Source organism: Pistacia vera, unplaced genomic scaffold (assembly GCF_008641045.1).
Source record: "Pistacia vera cultivar Batoury unplaced genomic scaffold, PisVer_v2 Contig160, whole genome shotgun sequence".
Lineage (NCBI taxonomy): Eukaryota > Viridiplantae > Streptophyta > Magnoliopsida > Sapindales > Anacardiaceae > Pistacia > Pistacia vera.
In genome coordinates, this window is record NW_022195685.1 from 965944 (window position 1) to 976900 (window position 10957).

The 10957-nt window shown below is 36.8% G+C and overlaps 1 protein-coding gene and 1 non-coding gene across 2 annotated transcripts; both read left to right on the top strand.

Annotated features, from left to right (window-relative positions):
* The first annotated feature begins 161 nt into the window (after window positions 1-161).
* LOC116125141 lies at window positions 162-2290 on the top strand. Its single transcript, XM_031410857.1, has 3 exons — window positions 162-446; window positions 549-1071; window positions 1585-2290. The coding sequence occupies exons 2-3, from the start codon at window positions 570-572 to the stop codon at window positions 1965-1967; spliced, it is 885 nt and encodes a 294-aa protein (XP_031266717.1). The 5' UTR covers window positions 162-446; window positions 549-569; the 3' UTR covers window positions 1968-2290.
* An 8312-nt stretch (window positions 2291-10602) lies between these two features.
* On the top strand, window positions 10603-10674 carry TRNAQ-CUG. The gene has a single exon. It is a non-coding gene; the product is annotated as a tRNA-Gln (tRNA).
* Window positions 10675-10957: the final 283 nt, after the last annotated feature.

The following is a 10957-nucleotide window of genomic DNA, read 5'->3' on the forward strand; positions in this document are numbered from 1 at the left end:
TTTTCAAACCCTGAAAAAAGGTATAAACAACCTACCAAACAAGTACCCGGTTACCATCTTACTTTTAACTAAAAGGATTTTCCATATTGACTATTTTACCCCTACTTACCCACCAAATTTCCTCTCTCCGTACACACTAAACCAACTTCTCACACTAAAGTTAGTTGTCTCGAAAAGATTTCCCTTCTATAAAAAATTTGAAAAACAACAAAGCGACGACGTAAAAGCGCGTGAAAGGGTACTGAGCCTGAGCCTGAGCCTGAGCCTCTGCGATAAATAGATCATCATCATCGTTCTCTCCTTCCCTTCTTCTTCTGTTACGAAAACCTCTGACACATTCACTCATTATTTCATTAGCCAATCAACAATTGGCTGAGTTGTTCTTCACTATCTGTCTACTCAAACGAAACGACATCGCATTAATTTTAGTGTACGAGTTGGATCTGGTATGTGAATTATCTAAGTGTGTGTATAACTGTGTATTCTTGGTTGAGCAAATAATGAAATGAATATATTATTATATTTCACTGACTTGTGGATGCTTTTAGCTTTGTAAATATTAGGCTAGAATGGGCAGTAAAACGGCGTCGTCGACGACGAGCAACCGAGAGTGGAGACAGATCTACGCAATCTACGGGATGGAGCAGTGGCAGACGTTAGTGTTTTTGTTGTGTCACGCGATTTTGTTCTCCGTTTTATCGGTTCTTTTACTCGTTTATTTCGAGCCGATATGCGTGACGTTTCACTCCTATCTCAGCCTCGGCGCGGCGCGTTTTGCCGCCGGTTTTGGCGGCGCGTTCCTGGCTCTCTCGGCTGTGTGCTTGTTCTTCGCGGCGGGGAATTTTTTCTACTCCGCCGTGCCGTTGCATTACGACATGGCGCAGCGCATGGTCGGGTCGGTCGCCGACTGGTCTACGGTGAAGATGGCGCTTGATATTGGCTGTGGGAGGGGGATTTTGCTGAATACGGTGGCCACTCAGCTTAAGAAGACTGGCAGTTCGGGTCGGGTCGTCGGGTTGGACCGCTCTAAACGGACCAGTCTCTCCACTCTCCGAACGGCTAATATAGAAGGTAACTTTCTAATTCTAAATAAGCTAATAATTAAAATTAAATTATGTTCTTATTTTGGAAACCTCTTAAATTAGTAAATTCTTAAATGAAATTAAAATCATATCACTCTAATATCTTCTATTAACAAAAATGTAATTTTTTTCCTTTCTGGATTTGTCACAGAAGAAAAATAGATATTGAAGTTACAGATCATGGGGAAAATATATTTTTCAATATATTTTTGTTAATTTTTATTTTGAATTTTGTCATCAAAAAGGGACAAAAGTCTGAAGCTGGAAGCATCAATTTGTGATGTGTATTATTCATAAGAATCAGAATTTTTCTGATTTTTCTTGGGTATTGAAACCTTTCAGATTACTACCTTTTCACTTTCTTAAAATTCCGGGAATTTGTTTCAACCTTGACAAATGAGGGATTTTTTATCTTCCTTTATTTTATAGTTTTGTAGTTGGTAAAATAAATTACAGATTTATTTTTATATAAACTAACTAAGTTAATGGTATGTGGAAACAGGTGTACAAGAATACGTGACATGCAGGGAAGGCGACGTTAGGAGTTTGCCATTTGGGGATAATTATTTTGACGTGGTGGTGTCCGCCGTGTTCTTCCACACGGTGGGGAAGGAGTACGGCCACCGCACGGTCGAAGCCGCGGCCGAGAGAATGAGAGTGTTAGGAGAAATGGTCAGGGTTTTGAAGCCAGGTGGCGTTGGCGTCGTGTGGGACCTACTACACGTACCAGAATACGTCCGGCGATTACAAGAATTGAAAATGGAAGACATAAGGGTTTCTGAGCGTGTAACTGCCTTCATGGTCAGTAGCCACATGGTATCATTCCGGAAGCCTAGTCAGCATTTTGCTGGCCCCGGCGAGGTCCGACTAGACTGGAGAATTTGACTTGGCAATACACACCAAAAACCCAAAGTCAAATTTGAAATGACCAAAGAAATTATAAAATGTATACATATAATTAGTCTTTTTTTTTTTTTTTTTTTTTTTTTTAATTTTTAGTTAAAAGAAAAAGAAAAATCTGGGGAGACGAAGCCGACCCAGATGGTTTGATGAATGAGATATATAGTTGTAATTTGAAGTTAATGGTTAGTTTCTTTCAGTCCCAGAACTGAATTTAAGAGTGAAGCTTTTGGTAGTTCAAAGTTTGTTCAAATCAAATTGATTGAGATGTACAAAATTTTATGACATTTAATGTGTTATTTATTTAATTATTTTTTGGTGATTAGGGTGGTCTAACCAAATTGTGTGCATCTTAATTAATCCTTTAAAACTTGGAAGTTGATGATTAAAAAAACTTTTTAGTGATCATTTATTAGTGGTTGTAGGAATTTAAACTCAAGAACTCGTGAAACCTTTTTATTTATTTATTTATTTATTAAACCAAAACAACTGCTAAATTAGAGAACTTAAGTTTTAATTGGCTCGATGATAATTTATGGGACAGATAATGTAAATGGGTTTATGAGGAATTTGTTTGAATGTGTATTGATTTTGTTCATGTGAAGTTGCCTGCTTTGAAATGTGAAATAATGGTGATGGTTTCTGAAAAGAAAGTTATAAATTTTGGAAGGATGCGATGATGCCGATTCTGTGGAGGTTAAGAGGTGATGGGATTGAGGTGGGGCTGGAGGGAATTCTCAAGTCATTATCTTAGATCTCTGCTATTGCATTACATTATGATGAGTGCGATTGAGTTAGGTTTGTCAATTAAATAATGTTGGGAATTTAACTGAAAATTTGGTGCTGGGTATTTGTCAAATCCCCTCTCAATTAATATGAAAATTTTTCCCTATCAATCATACTAAATTACAGTAATTTTCATTGATGGGTTGGTTTAGAACCCAGATCATGTGACATCGGTTTGCATTTATATTAATAAATCTTTTTTTCTTCTTCTTGGAATTGTGGCCTTTAATGGAGAGGAAATTAAGATCCAAGCTTAGCGCTGAATAAAAGATATAAATAAAACAAAGACCCTGAATGAACCTGAAGAATTTTAATTGCCTCATGTGGGGTTGGTTGTTTAACCAAAAATCCAGAAGGCATCCTCCTTGTACAATGAACTTAAAACTTTCATGTTACATAAACTCAGTCCTCGTTTCTTGAGCTAAACTAGGTTCGAGATCATGTGTTCCAGAAACCTGTGGTTTGGTTTTAGTCACCTGTCTCTACAGCTCATTAATGGCAATCTCCGAATTACTTCCACGTCATGAAGTTGAAAAGACGAAAAATCCCGTGATTTGTTAAAAATTGTAAGAACCTTTATTTACTGCCAAATTTTTAAGGTTTTAGGCAATAAGAAATCACTAACTGAAGTTCTAGCATTAGGGAAATTCAGAGAACTTCGAGTTTTTTTTTTTTTTTTTTTTTTTTCCTAATGCAATTTCAAGTATTATCTTGCCAAATCACAAAAGGGTCATGGGGTTAGTTTGTAATTTTTTGATATTTTATATGCAACCTGATATAGAATCAATTAAAGGCAGATTTTGATGGATTTCTACGATGTATTTTTCCTGAGAATCATGTGAAAGTTCGAGGATCAATTTCAAATTAGTGAAAGCTAGACCACTGAAATATAGTATAAAAATGTTGAGGAAATGACTTCAGAATTGTCTTGGAATGAAAAGTACTGTCAATTTGCTTTACAATTCACAGTGATAGAGTCTTTCAAATGGCGAAGTTGAAAACCTTTCATGTACTGGGAAATCCGAGATGGCTGGAATAGAAGTAGATAGAGTGGATCAACAGTGTTCGAGCTCTTTATAGATCAAATCAGTCTCTCCAACAACCGTCAAAGATCTGTATCTGTTGTTCAAACCAGCAACCATTGGCAAAAAAATGTATAATGAGAATGTATAACAAAGCAATGAAAACGTTTACAGAACAGTTCAAGTGAATTATTGAATCAAGAAACTAAACAAAGTTAGAAAGTAACAAAAGTTTTTGATACCGGTATTTATTATTGTAGGATTTCCAGGTTACAATGTGAGCCTTAATATAGGGTTAGTCTCCTATCCGATCTTTAAAAAGGCCCAAACTGAGCAAAGCTGAACCCATGAAGTTCTGACATCTTTTTAATTTGTACTCCTGAAAATTAGGCTCATTGTACAATGAGGAAACAAGTAAAATGCTTTTCTTAAATATTGGCATCATAGATTATGGGCTTTACTGTTGAACCCAGAAAGAAACTATTCACTGCTGAGTGCTGACCATTGTAATTGTAGATACAAAAGAACATGGGCTCCTGTAATCACTTTTTTGACCTAGTCAATAAGCTATTTCAAGTTTTTATACTTGATTTTTCTACTCAGAATACAGTGTGAAAATCAATATTGAACTAATTTAGAATATCATTAACTCATACCAATTGGTTTTTTGCTGCATGAAATCATAGCTGTAGATTCCAATTTCCAAACATCAATTTGGTGTGATTTTTAGAGTTGGGTTCAAGCAACATTTGGACACTATTTTGGTGTTTTACACTGATTTTGTGATGCCCTTAGCATTTAAGCAAATTGTTGAAGTGAAGACTGAAATAAGGCATTTTTACAGTTTAATGAAATGCAGCGTTTGGCATTTGACTGAAACAAATCATGATCATTGATTTCTTCCAAATCTGATGGCTGAGAATCATAGATGAGTCAACAATATAAAAGGAGAGAGATGCACAGTCAACGAATTAATTTTTGCTGTTGTTTTCTTCTGCTTTACAGTTTACTCTTTTTTCGCGTTTTTCTTCTCTGTTTTGAGCTGTTTGGTTCAGTTTAGAAACTCTTGTAACTTGGGTTGATTGGGTGGTTTAGTAATCAATCAAGAGGGCTGATTTGCTCTTATTCTTGAGGATTCCAGGTGAGTGTCTCTAGGAGAAGTTACAGTGTGGGTTTCTTGTAACAAAGAGAGATTGATAAGCTTGTAATCGTTTGGTTGGATCTTTACTAATAATTAGTGCAACGAGCTCTCCCATTTCCGGAGCTCAATGTGGACGTAGCTTATCCAATTTGGATAAGTGAACCACGGTATATCTTGTGTTCTTTGTTGATGTGATTTGTGTGAATCTTTGTGATTGTTTGATTTGGTGGTTAGTTTGTGTTTATTGGTTGATTATAACAGTGGTATCAGAGCCAATAGGTGTGAGGATCGTTCAATTTGGTGAATCTTGGAACAATCTAGGGTTTGTCAAAATTTGGGGGTTTTTCAAATTGAGTCATTTCGTTGTAATCTAGAGTCCTAGGAGTATAGATTCAAGTGTTAAATCATCAATTTGAAAGGTTCTTGGAAGAATTAGGGTTCTTCACTCATCAATTTTGGGGAATTCGCATCTCCCCCTGTTTTTGGGTTTAAATTTGGGGTTTCGTGAATCTAAACACAAACACCTACAATATGTCAAGTACACGACTTGAAATCACTCAATACGACGGGAAGATTGACTTTGGCAGTTGGAAGAAAAAAATGAAGGCTCTACTTTCCTATAACAAAGTGGGGATTGCTCTGGAGAAGGACGCATCCAAGTGGCCAGAGAAGAAATTAAAGAAGAAGGATGAGATCAACGAGGAAGCGTACAACCTCATAGTGATGAATCTGTCAGACAATGTCTTGCGAAAGGTAGACAGGCTAGAAGCTCCTCTAGCCCTATGGGGTAAACTCGAAACCTTTTATTCTTTACAATCAGCACATAATCTTGCGTTTTTAAAGGGTGCTTTATTTTCGTATAGAATGGATAGTTCTAAATCAATTGAGGATAACCTAGATGAATTCTTGAAAATGACTTTAATTCTTAAAGGAATTGATCAGGAACTAGGGGACACCAGCTTAGCAATGATTTTACTAAATTCATTAACCGAAGATTATATTGTTGTAAAGAATGCTTTGCAGTATTCAGGGACTGTAACTAGTTTAGATTTGATAGTTGCTGGACTCAAAGCCAGGGAACTAGAGCTTAAGGTTCAGAAAAGATCTGGGAGTAATCTGTTTGTAAAAAGTAGGTCAGAATCTAGTCAAACAGGAAAGACAAATCAGTATCAACAGGGGTCTAAAAACAAGAAAAAATGGAAGGTAACAATAAAACAAAATCTGACACTAGGAAGTGTTTCTTTTGCAATAAACCTGGTCATATAAAAAAGAATTGTTTTGATTGGTTAAAGAAACAAAAACAGGGTAACACTGAAAGCAACCTAGTATCTAGTAAGAACCAATTGGATGAGCCTGAGGTCTTGACAGTGTCAACATCAACACTGCTAAGGAATGGGTCCTGGACTCAGGCTGCTCCTTCCATATGAGCCCAAACAAGAACTGGTTTCAGGACCTAGAATTACATGAAAATGAGATTGTCTATATGGGAAACAACCAGCCTTGTAGTGTTAAGGGAATAGATAGTATAACCCTTAGATTAACTGATGGAAAAACTGTAAAACTAACCAAGGTGAGGTATATCCCTGATTTAAAAAGAAATCTCATCTCTTTAGGGACCCTTAATGAGGCTGGATGTTCTTATAAGGCTAATAATGGATGCTTGTATGTGTATAAAAATCAGAACCGAGTTCTTAAAGGGGAAAAAAGGAATGGTCTCTATATATTGTGTGGTGCTTTTGACTCTGAATGTTTTAATGCTGCTCTGCTTCCTAGTAAACTGTCTGCCACTGAAAAATGGAACCTTAGGTTAGGGCATATGAGTCAGAAGGGCATGAGTATCCTAAGTAATCAGGGGATGTCTGGTATATGGACACTATCTCTAACCTGGAATTCTGTGAAAACTGTGTGTTAGGAAAGTAACACAGACTGAGTTTCTCAAAGGGGACTCACTTAGCCACAAACTGTCTAGAATACCTTCTTTCTGACCTTTGGGGACCTAAAAGAACTAAATCTCATAGTGGAAATAGTTACTTCTTATCGATAGTTGATGATTATATCAGAAAAGTTTGGACCTTCCCTTTGAAAACCAAAGACCAAGCTTTGAACAGGTTTAGGGAGTGAAAATTACTAGTAGAAAACCAAACTGGTAAGAGTGTAAAGGCCTTAAGAACTGATAATGGGCTAGAGTTTTGCAACACTGAGTTTGACAGTTTCTGTAGAAGGCATAGAACTGTAGCTAGGACCCCTCAACAAAATGGGGTGGCAGAAATGATGAATAGAACCTTACTAGAAAAGGTTAGGTGCCTCTTATTTACCTTAGGACTACCAAACTCATTTTGGGGAGAAGCATTAGCTACCACAGTCTACCTTGTAAACAGAAGCCCATCCACCGCTATTAATGGGAAATGCCCTGAAAAGATATGAACTGGGAGGAAACCAGATTTGAACCACCTAAGAATATTTGGGTGTGCTGCTTATGCACACACTGTGGGGGAAAAACTTGAGCTTAGGTCCCCCAAATGCATATTCCTATGTTACCAAGAAGGCACAAAAGGGTACAGATTATGAGATAGGGAAACACCTGGGGTAAAAATCATAGTGAGCCGAGATGTAGTGTTCAATGAGAGTAAATTCCCTTGTAAAGACACTGTCACTGATCAAGAAACTGTTAGGAATATTGAACCTTACCCTAACCCCACAGGAAGTACACCAATTGAGGTGGAGCAACTTACATATCAGCCTTACCCTACCTAACCAGAAACAGAACCCCAAACTGAAACTGAAACTGAAACTGAACAGTTAGAACATGGACAACCAGAAGAAGAAACTGGTGAAGAAATTCTTGAACATCAACAAAGTGATCTATATCATTACCAACTTGCAAGGGATAGAACCAGAAGAGAGGTAAGGCCACCTGCCAGATATTCCTATGCTGACCTAATCTTTACTTCTTTGCTTGCAGGTACAAAAGTTCAAAGAACAGAACCTGAAACATACGAGAAGGCCATGATGTCTAAAGCTAAAGACAAATGGAAAGCAGCAATAAGGGAAGAGATGCACTCATTAGAGGTAAACAAAACCTGGTCTTTGGTACCCAAACCCAAAGACTAGAAACTTATTCAATGTAAATGGCTTTACAAATTAAAGGATGGTATGTCTGTTTCTGATCCCCCTAGGTATAAAGCCAGACTTGTTGCCAAAGGCTACACCCAAAGAGAGGGAATAGACTTTAGTGAAGTCTTTTCCCCAGTAGTGAAATACAAAACCATCAGGGTTATGCTCTCCATTGTTGCTCACCAAAACTTAGAATTGGAGCAGCTTGATGTCACCACTGCCTTCCTACATGGCAGCTTAGATGAGCTGATTTTTATGTGTCAGCCTATAGGTTTTATTGATTATAAAATGCCAAATCATGTATGCCTGTTACACAAGTCACTATATGGCCTCAAACAGGCCCCTAGGCAGTGGTACAAAAGATTTGATACTTTCATAGTGGGCTTGGGTTTCAAAAGAAGTAGATATGATAGTTGCTTCTATTTTGATTTAGATGAGGATCTGCCTTTATATCTACTGTTATATGTTGATGACATGTTGCTTATTAGTAGATCTAAGTCAAAAATACAAGACTTGAAGAAGAAACTAAGCCCAGAATTTGCTATGAAAGACCTGGGTAATGCCAAGAAAATGTTAGGTATGGTTATATCTAGAGATAGGAGAAATAACTGCTTAAAACTTGAACAGAAATCATACCTGGAAAAATTGATAAATAGGTTTGAAATGACTGACTGTAAACCTGTCTCCATGCCTTTAGCAAACCATTTTATGCTAAGTAAAAGTCAATGTCCTAAAACTGAAGCTGAGATGATAAAGATGAATGATGTACTATAGACAACAGGGTAATAGCTTCTATAATGTATGCAATGATAAGCACTAGACCTGATCTTTCTTTTGCCATATCAATGCTTGTAGATTTATGTCCAACCCTGGCAGTGACATTAGACTGCCTGAAATGGGTCTTAGGTACCTTAACAGTTATTAAGTGTTGGTTTAAAGTACTCCAAAAGAACTACTATGCTTGATCTTGTGGATTCGTAGATTCTGATTTTGCAGGTGATAAGGACACATAAAAATCCACTACAGCCTATTCTTTACACTTGGAGGAAACTGTATAAGCTGGAAATCTTAGTTGCAGCCCATTGTAGCGTTGTCATCAAGAGGCAGAGTACATAGCCATAGCAGATGTGTTTAGGAGGCTGTGTGGTTGCAGGGAATGTTGTTAGAAGCAAATCTCTCTGATGGGAAGGTCATAATCTACTCTGCAGCCAGAGTGCGATTCATTCAGTAAAAACCCCGTCTATCACGAAAGAACCAAACATGTAGATGTCAGATCCATTTTGTGAGAGATCTAGTTGCCAGGAGTAGTTGAGTTGAAGAAGGTTGCACTGAAGAAAAATCCAGCAGATATGGGGACAAAAGTCATTACACCAGCAAAGTTCAAGCATTGCTGAAGTTGCTGTCAGTGGAGTAATCACAAGTGACTTGGAGCTATGAGGGATATGGTTTAGAGTGAGCTGCACTACAAGTTTCAAGTCTCAAGGTGGAGATTGTTGAAGTAAGACTGAAATAAGGCTCTCTATAGTTTAATGAAACGCAACGTTTGGCATTTGACTGAAACAAATCCTGATCATTGATTTCTTTCAAATCTGATGGCTGAGAATCAAGATGAGTCAACAATATAAAAGGAGAGAGATGCACAGTCAACGAATTAATTTTTGCGGCTGTTTTCTTCTGCTTTACAGTTTACTCTTTTTTCGCGTTTTTTTCTCTGTTTTGAGCTGTTTGGTTCAGTTGAAACTCTTGTAACTGGGTTGATTGGGTGGTTTAGTAATCAATCAGAGGGCTGATTTTGCTTATTCTTGGGGATTCCAGGTGAGTGTCTCTAGGAGAAGTTACGGTGTGGGTTTCTTGTAACAAAGAGAGATTGATAGGCTTGTAATCGTTTGGTTGGATCTTTACTAATAATTAGTGCAGCGAGCTCTCCCATTTCCGGAGCTCAACGTGGACGTAGCTTATCCAATTTGGATAAGTGAACCACGGTATATCTTGTGTTCTTTGTTGATGTGATTTATGTGAATCTTTGTGATTGTTTGATTTGGTGGATAGTTTGTGTTTACTGGTTGATTATAACACAAATTATAATAAATAAATACAAAAAGTTCACATACATAAGCTCAAAGCTTCATAAATCATCTAAACACGTTAATCGCTTACCTGAATTAAAGAGGAGTTTGAAAGGTTGAGTTTTGATTTTGAAAGAGAGGTTTTGTTTGTTAGGTGTTTTATTGTAGTTGCTTAGGGTTCGTTTTTGTAAAAATGAATTGAGGGCATGGAGTTTTAAAAGAGAAATTGTTTTTAAGTTCTTCAGTTCGGGTTTCAAAATTCCAAGATGTAAACCGAACCAACAATCGATTACATTGAAGAGATTGGTGGAATTATATTGGCTTTAAGAAACTATAGATTAACAGGAACAATGTCACCCCAGAATTAATGTTGATTTGTAAAATATATACTTTACAGCATAATTTTGAGTAAGATTTGGAGGGAACACAGGGGAAAAGAATTACGGTATTTAATTTATAATAATATTGAAAATTATTTTTCTTCCAAGAACGGTCCCATGGTCTAGTGGTCAGGACATTGGACTCTGAATCCAGTAACCCGAGTTCAAATCTCGGTGGGACCTTTTTAATTTTGCATTCTTTTTTTCAAACGAACTTGTTTTTTGTATACTATAAATATGATTTATTTTTTTAACACAAATAAACGAAAAACATCTAGATTTTAACATACGAGTTTGTAGAAAAGTTCATAAGTCTAATATTATCGTATTCATAATCAACTTCTAATAAAATGCCCATGTGTATACAGTAACTGAACAAATGTTTAGTTGAAGTACCTAAATCAACCACACGAAATTCTGAAACATTTGAAGCAAATCTACTTCTGGTTAACATCATGAAATTGTT